Here is a 15244-nt window from a genome sequence, read left to right as displayed (position 1 = left end):
AACAAATTATTATTAGTTGTAGCAGTAATGGTGGTGATTTAACAGGCTCAAAACTAAATTAACTAAAGCATTTACCCTTTTATCAAGGATTTCTGTTTGATCCCAGCCTATATTTTCACTATTCCAAGTTAGGAACAGTTCATGTTGGCATTCACTTCTTATTCATAGGCATATTAGCAACTGTGTATTTTTTTTGAGCGCATGACCACACTAATATTTGTTTATTGCTTAATATTTTTACACAAATCATATTAATAGTTGATTTGGAAAAATTGTGTTCCAAGAGAAATAGTAGGGGAGGAGGAGGAGGGCTTTTGTGATATCTTGTGATAGCATCTCTCCTCAAGGGCATGAATGATACTCCTTAAGCCTAAGTAGTAAAATATTATTGACAGAGAGACAAACCTAGAGATTTTTCCACTGTGAGTGTGCAGTGATTCAGCAGGTCCAACCCAGCCTTGTCATCTGGCACTATGGGCTCGGAGCCACTGTCTGATGAAGCACAGATGGAGGCAAAAAAACCTCCAAAATTCCTCACAAATTTCTCTGACCCAAAACCAAAATCCCCCATTTGAACAATTTACGACAAGTAGCTTTGCAAAGTAGGAAGACATTTAAGGCAGTTTATAGATGATATTCTGAAGAAGCTAAAAAAATAGGTCAGTGATATGGAGCTTGAAACGATGTCCAGATGCAACCCTTTGAACTGAAGTATACTATGACCTTTATTTATAACCTTTACAATGGAAAGGTAACTTCTAAAGAGACTAAAACCTGACAGTCATATATTAACACATGCCCTGTTACTTTAAAGACATAACAGAAACCTCTCAGAAGGGAGGATCTACAATAGAAAACAATAATATTTTGTCAGGAAGTAAAAAAGCACAGTTTAAAAAGTGCCAACTCAAAATGTTATGAAATGTCTCCACAAATTACTAGGAAAATATGTTTTATTCTAACATTTTAGTCCCAGTTGTGGATCTATTCAAGTGTGCACTCTAGTGGTTATTTCTCATGTTACAGCTACAAACTAAATGCCGGTACCTAAAAAATGTTTCTAATAGACATTCATAGGTAGGAGCATCTGCTTGGATTCAGTTAGTAGTAGTAGTATTAATATTGTATAAAGGTGCATTGTGTAACTTTTCTGGTGGAGTCTGTCCAATGCTTTTCTCCATGAAGATGTTATTGCTTTGTCTGGAATGTTTCACAGTTTGGTACTGACATTTTCTATCTTCATGGAGATCAAATCAGACCAAATTACAGGTCAGATCTGTGGAGAGGCGACCCCGCTCACCGCCATAATGCCTGTTTTTCTAGGTATTTTTGAGCTATAAAACCACCTGTAATTTAATAAAAGTAAAGTAGACCTGTGTCATACTGTGGAACATTCCAGCCAGAGCAACAACATTTTCGTAGAAACAACCAAGTGACCCTCCACCAGAGAAGTTACACAATGCACCTTTGATGTCACCTTTATATTCAATAGACTTGCAATACCTACAAGGGTCTTTTGAATAAATGTAAGAAAAATAGAAAAATCTGAGATAAAAAATCTTAGATTGTACTGAGACAGCCTATATGCTTTATAGATATGCAAGAAACACAATCAAGATATTTGTTTTAAACTGCATTTATTTAGCTTTCTCCTTACAATACATTGAATGTACAACAGCACATACTGTATTCTGAAATAACTCTCAGTATAAAATAGGGCTTCTACAATCAAGGTACAGTCATAAAATGCTCTGAGGGACATGACGATGACGACAACAGTAAAACTTCATATAAAGCGCAGGATATTGAGAAGTGATTGTAATCCCGAGTAGACCACACACCTCTCAGAGCATATGACATCCTGCTAACCCGTTTTACCCCCTGTTTTTCTTGATTCACAATTTGGGGAGGTATCAAACTATTTAAAAAAAAGCAATAAAATGATCGATTACGACCGCTTAAAATATAACTTTTGGTAATATGAGAGTACAACTCAGGCCTTGTTTGGATACTTAAACATATACCAAAGCATACACAATTTATGACAGCTAATCAGGCCCATTTCGTTACAATCAATAAACTGTTTGTGACTGAGAAAGTTGGATCTTGAGTGTTTTCCTGACATCAAACACACCACAGCAAATGTACTGTACTATCACTAAAGCCACAAGAAAACCAGCTTATTTCAATATGGTCAACATGAGCCAATTAATCTTAAAATATTTTTGAATTAAAACTCATAATTTTATCTGCAGCTGTGCATTATAGCATGTGAGCCTATATAGTAGTGTTAATAAATGTTGGTTTAAATAGTATACACTTAACATTGATCAGCTTTTGTGTTAGTTTGCTATTATGTAGTGCTCACTTTGTTGGATATACATTACATTACATGTCCAATTAATATGCGAGTAGGCCAAGGTACAAGAAAAAAAAAAAAGTATTCAGTCTAAAGAGAGCACAAGTCATCTCAAACCAATGTCAGGAGAGAAAGGAGAGATTTGTCTCAAGTTTTGAGGTAAGCAATGTGTTTCAGTATAATGCCCTACTCACAATCATACAATTACAATCATTTAATCTTTTATATACAGACTTCCTGATTTACATACACTGTACTGCTCCTCATTTTTAACATGACCAAAACTAAACTGTGGTATTACCAACTTTTTAAATGAGGAAAAAATGCCAGGTTTAATGAGATGGCAATGAACTTTATGGCTATCGATAATGGCCTGTATCCTCTTGCATACAACATACAACATACATACTATCAAATATCTACAACAGTGCAAAGTTTCCTGATCAGTCAAAACACTTGCAAACAATTGGCAAAACTACATCAGCTCATTTGTAAAGGTTAAACAATGGCAAATGGAAGATGGGAAAGACAATAGATTTACATGCCTATATAATGTATGCATACATTTGTTAAACCCACACATTAAAGGGGGAAACACCAAATTTGATTGTGTGAATATGGAGTTTCTAAAGTGGCACGGTGGCTCAAATCAAAGAAAAAAGGATGCTTCAACCAATCCTACAAGGGTGCATGTAGGCACAGTTATCTTCTTCTAACCATTCAAGTAAAACCTATATCTCACATTTCATCAAAACATCTGTTCAACATATGTGCCCCCCAAACAACACATGACTATATGAAGGCTTGATGTTCAGGTGAAATGGATGTGCTATAGTAGTAACAGTTTTAGCACTTGGACTGACACTACGGACCCAAACTGAGACGTGACATCAACATTTACAAAGAGGAGGAGGCTAAAGATGCTACAGTACTAGTGCTACCTGAACATGCTACAGATTGAGACTACAATGTTGGCTTTCACAACAGTACACTTGAGGACCCAGCTCTATTAAAACTAGATCCACAAACTCATTTTGAACTAATCAAAATATCTTAGCAATTGTACCACTTGTAAAGTTGTAAAAGTACCATTCTTCAAGATTGGTGCATCAGGTATTTAGGAGAGCTGGCTTCATGCGTGTGCAGTGGAAAGCACTCCATCTGTAGTCAGTTCCTGTCACACACGCACTCACACAAACATTCACACAAACCCTGAAGTTAGAAACGATTTCTATCGTCACACAGCACATTGTTTTTGATTATCGTTGAGTTAGAGCTGGGATTGCATACTGTACCATACGTCTCCGAAGAGAGGCACCCTTCATCAATATCAGCTCCCCCTGCATCGCACAAACAAGCACACTGGAATAAAGTTTATAACTATTAAAAAAATAATACAATCACATGCTTTAACGGAATGTAGAGAAAGCTCATACTAGACTTGGCCATGAGCCGAGAACAAGGCCCAGCTAAACACTAATATGAAGCATCTCATTGGCTGTGGCCAAAGGCAGGACGTTCACACAAGAATTTCTGATGTTAATTTGCACAACTCTAGGTCTTTTCATAGTCTCTCAGCAATTTAATAAAGATCTGAAGTGCTTTCAATTATTACCCCTATAGAAAGGGCTACAAGACACATTTTTAAAATTTATTTAGAAAATTAACCCACCTTTGTGGATGTATTAACCTAATTAGACCCCAACCACACACAACACACAACTCTGAATGCATCAACCACTGGCTATACTTTCAACACATCTGACAAGGGTCTATTAAAAATCTTTCACCTGAATATACCTCATTAATGCTATTTGAGTGAACCTTTAAAAGCAAGCTGCATTCACACCCCACATTATATTTTATATTTTAATAGTGCCTACTTATTGTAGTGTGCAACAGCAGCTCTTTCTGCCTTGCAAAGATTCTGCTCAAGATTTTACCTCCCACATTACAGGGGAGATACTCACTACAGCCCAAAAGGACTAGACTGTTTTTAAACAATAAAGTATTAAAGTATATTCCTGACATCGTACGATGCATGCAAGTTTGCATGATGACAAGTCTTTTGCTCTATTGGGAGCAAAGGTCAAGCCTGTTAATGCTCACAAACCCTTGGTGACAAATTGTAGGGACTTTTACATTTTGGACTTCTAGGCAGGTATAGTTTAACCACAAGAATTTGGCAGCTTATAATTTGGCTACTACATAGACAAAAGTGCAAGCATTCACTTTTTTGTGACATCTTGTGTTTCTGACCTGCTCTTAATATCTGGTGTTAGATCTCTGTTTACAAAAATGTAACTTAACAATCGAAGATAAAGATCCTACATTTAGTCAAAGTGCAGCACCCCAGCAACAATGAACGGAGCAGATGTGTTAAAAAGTTCAGGTAGCAGGTCGCAGATCAGGGTCTGGTGGACTTCTTGGTCTTTGTGTAACAGAGGAAGCAACTTACACAACACGTTAATATATATACTCACAAAGAAGACTGCCACACTCACACAGACACACAAGCGCACACAATCTCTCAGATCAGCCTGGCCTCTCCCTCCATGTCCGGTGGTAAATCACACACTCCTGTGAAGTGCATCTCCTTGGCCCTGCTTCCATGTCCTCCACGGGCCCCCCTCTCCCCCAGGCTGGGAGAGGACTGCTGGGCCTGGGGGTCTGGAGATGTCCCACGGGGGATGCCACCTGCCCGCCTCTCTTTCAGGAAGACCTCTAGTCGGCGCAGCATCTGCTTGGGGTTCTTTTTGGCAAACAGCTCCACTTCTGAGGGGTTATAAAACACAGTAAATGTTAGACTCACACAGCGAAAGCAATCTGTAAAACCATCTCATGTTGTTATTGTTCAATACTGAGATTCATGGCTGAAGGATAGTTCTATTAAAATCTACTGGTACGGCAATCTTTCATGGGTGTGAATTTTTATTCTTTTTTTTTTTGTGCATTTTTTTATATTCACATTTTATTTAGACGTTTATACTGTAAATTAGTTAGTCAATTAAATGTTTTATTTTACTACATTGCCATAAACACTATATAAATATACTGTTCTAATGTCATAGCGCTATAAAAATAAAATAAGACCAATGAAAAGTTCAATGTAATAACAATGAATACCTTTGAGTACAAATCCAGAGTCAGCAATGGTCTTCTGCTGGGTCTTCCACAGCTGGTACAGGTGCAAATATGTGGCAACATAGAACTCATTTAATACACCCACTACCTGCTGACGACGATTGCACTCCCTGGTAAAAACAGTAAAGTTTCAGAGGAAAGGATACAGTGAATAAAGCATACCAGTTCAAAGAAAATAACAGACTTGGTCAGGGCTTCCTCTCTGAGAACTTGCAGAGCGATGCGAGTCATGTTGATCGACATCACACTGAATGGAAAGTTCTACAGAAAAACAAGAAAAATGTTGGTTATATGAAACAGTATTTGTCCATGAAGTCATTTTATTTAAAACTTAATTCACTACATAGCCAGTCCACTTAGCGCTAGCAGCCATTGTTATCTTAGTTCCATTTGTTTCACAACAGAGCACCGCAGCAATTTCTAAACCCTCTTCTAATGTTTTATATTTATATACGTCATAAAGATGATTTCAACTCATTTTACATTATTCTAAGCTGGTCTATCTGCAGTATAAAAACTAGGTTGCATTAAATAAAACCTTTAAATTAGCCAGATACCTGTGTTGGATGTAGTGAAAGCTTGTAAATGTCTCTAGCAAGGGGTAGCATTTCTGGGTCCATAACAAAGTATAGACTATGCATGAGACCCAAGAAACCAGTGCCACGCAGGTCTGTGGCTGGGTCTGTACCTGCAAAATAAACAGAAATAATTTTTTTTTAAAGACGTAACTTATAATACCTTCATTTATATAAAAATCTAAGTTTAGCTATAAGTCCTACCCTGAAACCCAATGGTCTCCCAGTGCACCCCATAGCGTGGACAGTCTAACCTGCTGCCAACTAGTCTCTTATAAATAGTTTGAAGGACACGCATGTGGATTGGTTGGCTGTTGTCCACTGGGCCTGCAGTAGACATAAACACAAATGAAAAAGACACAATTAGATTTGAATGTAAAAACATTAATAAGTTAAACAGCTGCGCACAGACACTCACATTGAGCAATGGCAAAGACCAGGTCCCTCTCCTCCAGCAGTTCTCGGTGCAATCGCGGAGGGCCAAAGAGGAAGTGTGTGATGGCAGCCAGGCCAGTCCTACGAATGGTGGGCTGGATGTTCTTCTACAGACGTGAAATAAAGAACATGTAACTATAACTAATCTTTCCTACTTTAAGCATACCTAAAATTATCAGCAAATTCAATGCATAAAAAGTAAATAAGATTGTTAAGTATAATCCCATAAGATGAAATAACAATAATGTTTAGAATACAATTTAACTTTTATTTTACTAACCAGCTGTACATTTTTGTTTTCATGTGGGTGGGACAAAAATACTAAAGAAATAGAAGACACTGAGATGTATTATTTGGGGATCATTTTTAACATATTCTATCAAGAATTATATATCCATCATCCATTTTAAATTATAATTAATGAGTAGCATTTTGTGTAGTATGTCAGGTTGTGGTTCTTACAATTAAATCCCCAAGATCTGTGGTCTGGAAGTACTGCAGAGCTTCATTAAAAGAGATAAGTGGAGTTGAGGTGGAATCTTCAGAGATCACTAAAATATATATAGTACATATTAGCTTATGATATGACACACCAATATAACCAAACAATCACATTTGAAAGTGCATGTTTCATAAGAGGTCTGACCTGGTTGTACACTCTCAACTGCTTCCCACTCCTGTCTGGCCTTTTCCAACTCCTCATTTTCATCTGTAAAGTCAAGAGCATAGAGGCAAATTACCACAGAATAGTAATAAGGAGCAGCAATGTAAACACAAGCAAACTAACACTATATATCTCTTAACCCAAAGAGAGGGTTTACTTCCAAATACTGTTATGTCACTTGGATACATGGATGAACCACAAGTTAAGAAAAGAAGTGTATCACCTGCAGGTTTTGGTTGGTTCCCTCCTGCTGACAAGGTCTGTAAAAGGCCATTCTGTTTCAGTGCTGAAATCTGGACAAAATGTTAGTTTAGTATTTGCTTAATTAGCTTTTTAAACTGTGCTTGGACAGAGGTCAACTTACTGGCAAAGCTCTAAGTGGAGCACTGCCATTTGTGTGGTCTTTGTTATTGTGACCAATTATCAATCCATTCATGACCTGCAAAATCAGTTTATAACATTTTAAAAGTACTGTTTTAAGTTGAAAGCTACCCCACACTTACACATAGAAGAGGGCATCTTATTATTGTGTTTACTTCACAAACTGGAAAAAACTTACCGGTTTATGATTGGAGTGCCCATTTATGTCTTCTACTGGTCTGCATTCATGAGACAAGCCATTCAGACCCTACAAAATTAAAATAATAAGGAACAGGTGAGGCAAGTTAAAAAATGTATTTATCAAATATTCATCTCTTGGCAAGTAAAACTAGCATGCCCTATATTCATTGCAAAAAGCATTTGTCTTTACACCTCCCATACTGGCATTGAGTGGCATAGTGGCTATCCCTGCCATGTCCAAACCCAATTTAGCTGGGCAGGGGTATCCCTAGTATACAGTTAAATTGCCACAGCCATGGATAGGTGCCAGGAAGTGAGAGTTAATGTTACAACTGAAAAACCAAACTGGGGATAAGGGAAATGCTTTGTCAGCTGCCGCCATGGCAACACACCAAGCAAGCGGCACCAGAGATTACAGCTAAGGTAGAGAGCACTGTTGACCTTAGGACTTAACTTAAACACATGTGACAGAACTGCTTAAACAAATCACCTCCTAATTGGAGACATTAAACAACAGCACAGAGCAGTAACAACATTTGATAATGTCCCCAGGAGAAGTTAACGAATTAAGTTGTTAGATAACACATTATGTTTAATCTCACCTGGCAAATTCATTTGGGCATTTATTTTATTGTGCTTATTATGCAACATGTATTATGCTATATATGATACTAGTCCACTGAGGTTAATTTGGTCTTCGTGTGTCATCATTAATTATTTATTAATTCATATATTCTTTCTTCAAAAATGTAGTAATGCAAATTGCTTGGGGAGTCCACTAAAATTCTGATATAATGAGATTTAAAGTGAGCATGCAAAATATAATCACCTCCTTGTGGGATGTGACATCAATGTCTTCCTCCATTGCATATATGTGCGGTGGCTGGCAATTGTATTCCGGATCCTGGCCTCTAGAGGCGAGTGAAATCATAGCGCGAGATGGGCCAAAGATCCGATGACAGGACCACCATGGTTGTTGTAGTGCACATTTGCTTTTCGACTTGTTTTCTTCTACACCCCGACAGCCCAGGGTCCACAGTCACCAGTTTGTTTGTACCAGACGTTCTCACTTGTGGCAGAGATCCATGTTGTGAAGTAGTAATGACTGAGTGTATACTCTGACCACCCAAAATCCAACCTTGACTCTCTGTGTTTGGATGAATGCGTGAATTTCAGTCTACAAAAATGCCCTGGCAGAATGGGTATACATCAATACACAGCCTCCTCAGATAGCTCCTTGCTTCCTTTCCTCGACAAATCTCCTTGGCCACTTGGTTGGCTCCTCTGCCCCATCAGAGGTGCACAAAAGCTAGATAATGACATTTTCAGGGCTGGGCTCCCCTTGCCCAAGACTCTTCATTACCTTGGCACACAGATCAAGACCAAGAACACTTTCTGCTGCTGTCTGGTTACTTCTTTTCTAGTTAAAAGTTTGAGGCTGAGCAAAGAGCTAAAAGTTAAGGCCGAGCAAAGTAAAAAATAAAAATATGAGTGGTGAGGGTCCGCGTACAGTCAGTCTTATAGAGGAGATGCCATGTGGTTACTGCATCTAAAGATAAAAGATTAAAAGGATGTTATTAGCACAATTAATAAAAATAAAGTTCTACATTTAAATTATATTTTAGTTATATAGCAAAGATATAGCACAAAATAAATTAGCTAAATGATTTTCTGTATTTTAGGACACCAAGTATTGGTCTACATTCAGTGTACCAGTGCAATATTACAGATTTTGTATAGATTTCTACGTAGGTATCGTTAAATAAGTTGATAAAAAAATAATAACTGACAATCATATTACCTATACCATACCATATTACTTTTCTGATCGTCATGTTGCAAGGTCCAACTCGCCCTTAACACTTTTACCACTGAAAGAGATTGCTCTAATGACGTATTTTCACTATCTCTTGACTTTTGCAAGTTTAAGAGCTCCATCTGGTACGTCTGCAAAAAGCAAACGATAAAAAAAACGAAGGCACGCTGGCAATGCCAGCATAAATATCTGATCAAAGAATGGGAAGAGCAGTGCCTCTTTCTATATTTCTACTACAGTAGCCTACCGCTGCCGCTTTGACAGCTACTGTCGCTGCAACGCCGAGCTAGCCCTGTGCCAGCTATGATCGCCGCACAAAGACTCTGCTACAGCGCGAACAAAAGAAGGATGCAACGTTTGCATGCGTGCATTCAGACCTGTATAAATATTAAAAAATAGACATATGGCTTAAATAATAAAAACAAGTGTAGTTAATGTGTTACAACGCCGTTGCCACTCGAAAAGCCAGCTGTCAAGCTAACTAAAGGACTAGCCAAAGCTCTATTGAACTGTAACGGAGATGGAGCGTCTGAACAAAAAAAAAAGCTTATTTCGGATTAATCTTATCATCTTTGTAAGACTGTCTGTGAAATGCATAATTTAGTGTGTTATACGCCTAGCAAAATTACAACAATTAAGAATCTTTAAAAGTACCTTAGTTTCTGATTGTTTCTCCCTCCAATCTCAGCTTCCCTTCCCCCGTCCTGTGGCCACGGTAATTTCGAGTGCATCCTGGGAATTGTAGTTCACTGCACAGCTTTTGGATCATTACGTCATGGTTAGTCTTCTCTCCTCCTCCTCTCTCACAGTCTCTATCTCTCTCCTTCCCATCTTACAGCATTACAGTCTGTCTATAGCTATGATGTCAGTCTTAAATTGTATAAAAGCTTCAGCAATCATATTAAGGGGCATTCAATATTACAGACTTTAAAGAGAAGCCTATGAACATACAGGATATAGCGATATAGCCTAGGTCCTATGCATCTTATTCTGGCCTATATGAAAGCCATTTATAAGTGCATGACTTAGTGTAATTTATTCTTTCCCTTTAGGTATTTTTAACATTTGGTTTAAATTGTCTAGTGCAATTTAAAGATATTTAGAGATAGAGATAAGATGCTAAATAGCCCATCACTTGAAAAGAGCAAAATATAACCTCCGACTTTTGAGCAACCTATAGGGAACTTAAGTAAGCTACAGGCTAAATGCTTAAACAAACAGATAGGCTATTGTTTATGTAATGTAGCTTATATGTTATTGAATTAGGCAGTGACCCAAACAAATTAGACTTGGAAATAACTTATGATACCCATATTTTGTTTGTTTATCTTTTCTTGTTATTTACCATGTTATTTCTAGATAATTCTTTATCCCACAAAGTTCTTACTCTTGGATACAAAAACAATGTGCAACTCTCCAAGCATCTGCATGTTCAGATGATGAGATTTAAAGCAGATGTCTGTCATTACCATTTGTTGGACTGTTTAACAAAAACAAAATCATGGCTGGTAAAAAATGGGTAAGGAAGCAAAAGGGCCATTTAATGCACCTAAATAACAATGATTCATTTCTAATATGTCCAGTAAAGGAAAAACGTTTGGTTGTAACAATAGCTTGCGACAGATTTAGGCCTATTTAGAGTCTTTTTACTGGTTCTATATCCATATCCAGAATGTTAAGAATACCAAATGTGTGAATTGTTACTCAAATTTTGGGGACAGATTTCAGTCTTAGATTCAGCTTTATAACATTCTGAAATGTGACTGTGAAGCTTCTTCTGAATTTAAATATACAAATAGGAAGATACACAACCCAAAAATTTATAGACATTAAATCATGAAATATTTTATTCTATATTTCAGTAATCCAGGTTCAATAAATAGAACAGTGAAATACAGTAAAAGAAAGGAGGGGCCATATCTGATAGTATAGACTTTATTTAGCATTTTAACTTAAAATTCTGAGGCAGTATTAATTTTACTTTAGTCTGATATGAACAGAAGAGCTTTTGTGTACTTTTATATATTGTGACATTGTGTCTTGTGTCAGCAGGCGGCAGGAGCCATGTCCACAGAAACATTGGTGGCCATTCTTTGTCGGAGGTGATTGGCAAAATCCATCTGCGTCTGTGAGAGCACTTTATTTATGATAGTCTTTGGGATCCAGCCCTGGCAGAAACAAAGTAACAGGATGAGTAACATTTTTATTATTATTATTATTTAAAATATGTATAGATGTGCAAGAGGATCATTAATATTGATTAAACAATGAGCCCATCAAATACTTTATATTGCAGGCAACAGATTTCCATTGCACCTTTTAAACTGAGTATTTGATTCATTTTAAGATTTTGATACAGTCTGTAAACTGTAATTTAAATACCTTTAGATCGAGACTTAATAACCAGGTAAACTTGGTTTTATTAAAATCATCAGCACAGGGCTTCAGAACTATACAGGTGGGCCCATTCTCTGCCCTGAAAAAACAAACAAACAAACAAACAAACAAGCAATTATGAGAGTGTTCAAACCTCAGCACATGTATTATTGTTATTATTGTTGTTGTTATTATTATTATTATTATTATTATTATTATTATTATTATTAAAGCTAGAAAGCCTTGAAGTCCTCTTGTCTCATCTCACCTAACTACTCCCCTCTGCTCAGGCATGTTGGGATGCTGGGTGGACATTCCAGCCAGGAAGCAGGTGGAGCCTCTGCGTTTTGCACACCGCACGCTCACAAAGTCCCGGGGCCCAACTACATTACCAGGGGTCTCAGCCGAAACCTCATGGGTGATCATTGTGTCCTGTCCGATCTTTTGAAGTATCTATAGATGCAATATACATTTATGTTGTTAAATGTGAACTGTGATGTGTGAGCTACTGCATCCATTCCCTTGTACCAATAAAGTTTGTCTCTGGGGCAAGAAGCCTCACATGAGCCACCCTGTCATATAAATTAATAGGAAGAGGGTCCAGTTCTGGGCCCCTAAAACCCTGGAGCCCGGTGCAACAGATCCCTTTGTCCCTTTGAAAGCTATAGTAGAAGTCAGTATATTTTAAACTCAGCTTAAAGACAAATGTGCTTACCTTGACCTGTTTGACATTTGGATTCCAGTCTCCCATCTGCTCCATGTTTCCCCACTAGCTCCTCATACAGACTGTCTGGAGACTGCTCCAGCATCACCTCCAGCTTGAACACCTTCCCGATGTCTGGCAAAACTTTACTCAGAACCTTGTCTCCATTCGCCTAAACAATAGAAGATACAGCCAGTATTCAGTCATGCATTCGTTCACATTTTTTCCTTAAAATCTGGTGAACATTTTAACAATATTTAATTACATAAAAGGTTCACAATATTGGAATAATTAGCTTGAGTAATTATTTTATTGTATGTACTCACAGCTACAGTTTCGACAGTCCAGTCCTCTTGATCACTAAGGATGCTGACGGCTTTATTCAGTGCATCCTCTCCTTGTTTAACATAAGACAGTTCTGCTTCATTGAAACCTTCCTGTTCAATAATCCGGGAACCTTGACACTAAAAGTATACATTTTATTACTCTGTGTAATAAAGATCTTCTGTGTTCTTATGTGTGTAATTTCTTCAAGGGAAATTACTTGGACACAGTAGCTCACACATCATAATATTACAATGACAAAGAGAAATAGTAATAATAAATTCTAAAAAAAAAAAAAAAAGTAGCAAAAATACCATAGGTAGAATATGAGTAATAATTTCACTTTGTAAATGGTGTTAAAGTTCCTAAAACATCACAATTTTGAATAGCACAGTAAAACCATTTGAACACTTACTGAGAAGAGAGCTCCGTCTTCGGACTTGGCTTATCCAATTGCTTGGACCAGGACCAGCCAGCCTGTTCAGCTCATGATGAATGGCAACTAGAGCATTTTTTCTTAAACCTACATTGGTCAGAAATAAAGAAATTTCAAGATAATGTTACATATTTTTGAAAATCCAAATAAGGACAATTTACTCACCTGTCATGTTCCTCATATGCCTGTAGGAGATGCCAGCACACAGTTTGAAGGTTGCAGGCAGCATTTTATCTTATAAGATCTCCTGGGAGCTTAAGTGAACTGGATTAATTAACAATGAATGTAAATTGATTACTCCAAAGTCTCCAAATCTGTATGAGTAATAACGTTGATAGAATAAAGTTAAAGAAGTGCACCTAGTGTTTTAGAGCAGAGTGGACCAAAGCTTGTTTCTGGAATAGAGTGAAGGTGTCTGTATATATAGGATTCCACAAGGACACACGGTTATCATGGCGTAGATAAACACACGCATCACCTCACTGTCCCAATGTCTGTGGTGCCAAGGCCTCCACATGGACACGAGCTGCACGTCGTTACAGACCTCAGATAACGTCCAGTGCCCAAAGCCCACTGCATTTGACTCACTCACAAAAAATGTCATTTTTATTGTGTGGGACATTAGACAGTTTAACTTGCATCAGAGAAGACTCTGGAAGAGGTTCAAAATGGCTCATCCACCTTCTCATGGTACAAGAAGCAAAGGTGAAACTGTTACCAACTTGACCTAGTCTTATCAATGGCTTAAGGAAATAGCGATCTTTCTCAAATGTAAAAAAAAAAAAAGTGCAGAATCCAAAGCAGGAAAGGGGCACATCAAAAATATGTAATGTGTTTAGTTTAGTTTAGTTTAGTTTATTCAACAAAATTAAACAGGCTGTCTCACTCAGATAAATCAAATTAAATACAATACTTTTTCACATTACTACATTGTGCTCACTGGGAAATTTAAAAACATTTGTAAACAGGAATAATACACATGCAGCAAATCCAACTTCATGATTTAAAATTCTTCTCTGCTAAATAAGAGTTTGTGACTTTTTAAACAAACAATGAACTTGAGATCATCATCTAAACTGTTCCACACATTCACCCCTTGGATTGATAAACTTCTCAGTTTTCTTCTCTATCCCACTAATACAAGCTAGATCTTTATAGACTGCTTTTGTGTACTTTTGCATTAGAAAATCTATTATTTTCTTATATGGTAAAACTGTAATTATGTTCTTGATTCTAGCACATATGGATATAATTAATTAAATAATAAAGTGTATATTTAATGTTTAGTAAAACAAAAATAGATGATGACGTTAACAAAAGTGTTGTCAGTAACAGCTTGTTGTCAAGTTTTCAAAGCATTTTATTTCATGCCAAACCATTACTTCACGATTATAAAACACAACTAAATTCCCTGTTCCAAGTCTGACCAAGCTACTCAGATATTTTGACAACCTTGCTGACCACATCCAAATAAAACCCACATTATCTAACAGTAATATTGCTTCAACTCACTCTGCGTCACACATGCGCCTAATGTCAACAGAGGCAGCACCACACAAACTAGCAATAGCCTGATTAATAGCTGGATTTTTTAATAAGAAAATAAAAACAAGATGGAGGTGTTCCAAAGCAAAACTACAGTCACCTTAACCTGCCAACCTTACATCTCTCTTCTGAAGTACGAGTGATCTATTGGTTCATCTGGCCTTAAAAACAAGAACACAGAGGTCTAGTGCTGTCTCAGTCAGTGCTGGAGCAGACAGAGGCAAAGCAGTCATGTGTCTAGTCCATTCTGTTTCTCACTGATGGGACAATGGAGTAGAAGTGGGTCAAATCCCAGTCTCCCCGGTT

At 37.3% G+C, this 15244-nt stretch overlaps 2 protein-coding genes across 2 annotated transcripts; both read right to left on the bottom strand.

Annotated features, from left to right (window-relative positions):
- Nucleotides 1-1620: 1620 nt before the first annotated feature.
- elmod3 (ELMO/CED-12 domain containing 3) lies at nucleotides 1621-10299 on the bottom strand. Its single transcript, XM_020935377.2, has 13 exons — nucleotides 10209-10299; nucleotides 8568-9287; nucleotides 7737-7805; nucleotides 7542-7616; nucleotides 7401-7470; nucleotides 7160-7222; nucleotides 6976-7064; nucleotides 6497-6620; nucleotides 6283-6405; nucleotides 6061-6191; nucleotides 5688-5764; nucleotides 5486-5613; nucleotides 1621-5134 (listed from the first exon to the last, which is right to left on the bottom strand). The coding sequence occupies exons 2-13, from the start codon at nucleotides 8667-8669 to the stop codon at nucleotides 4890-4892; spliced, it is 1296 nt and encodes a 431-aa protein (XP_020791036.2). The 5' UTR covers nucleotides 8670-9287; nucleotides 10209-10299; the 3' UTR covers nucleotides 1621-4889.
- A 1300-nt stretch (nucleotides 10300-11599) lies between these two features.
- Nucleotides 11600-13622, bottom strand: star (steroidogenic acute regulatory protein). The gene is given in 8 exon segments (XM_055161675.1): nucleotides 11600-11722; nucleotides 11937-12030; nucleotides 12199-12383; nucleotides 12646-12696; nucleotides 12698-12805; nucleotides 12960-13090; nucleotides 13373-13480; nucleotides 13559-13622. Coding segments are annotated over 8 exon segments (864 nt in total).
- Between the last annotated feature and the right edge of the window lie 1622 nt (nucleotides 13623-15244).

Source organism: Boleophthalmus pectinirostris, unplaced genomic scaffold (genome assembly GCF_026225935.1).
Source record: "Boleophthalmus pectinirostris isolate CB_2022bp ecotype Guang Dong unplaced genomic scaffold, ASM2622593v1 HiC_scaffold_4, whole genome shotgun sequence".
NCBI classification, from domain to species: Eukaryota; Metazoa; Chordata; class Actinopteri; order Gobiiformes; family Gobiidae; genus Boleophthalmus; species Boleophthalmus pectinirostris.
Note: the sequence above shows the minus strand (reverse complement) of the source record. Positions and strands in the feature narration are given on the sequence as shown.

Excerpts from the sequence above, each read along its gene's own strand:
- elmod3 (XM_020935377.2), bottom strand. The coding sequence starts at position 8,669 with ATGATTTCACTCGCCTCTAGAGGCCAGGATCCGGAATACAATTGCCAG. Across the intron at positions 6,621-6,975 it reads CAGATCTTGGGGATTTAATT|AAGAACATCCAGCCCACCAT; the intron begins GTAAGAACCACA and ends TCACGTCTGTAG. Across the intron at positions 5,614-5,687 it reads AGAGAGGAAGCCCTGACCAA|GGAGTGCAATCGTCGTCAGC; the intron begins GTCTGTTATTTT and ends TGTTTTTACCAG.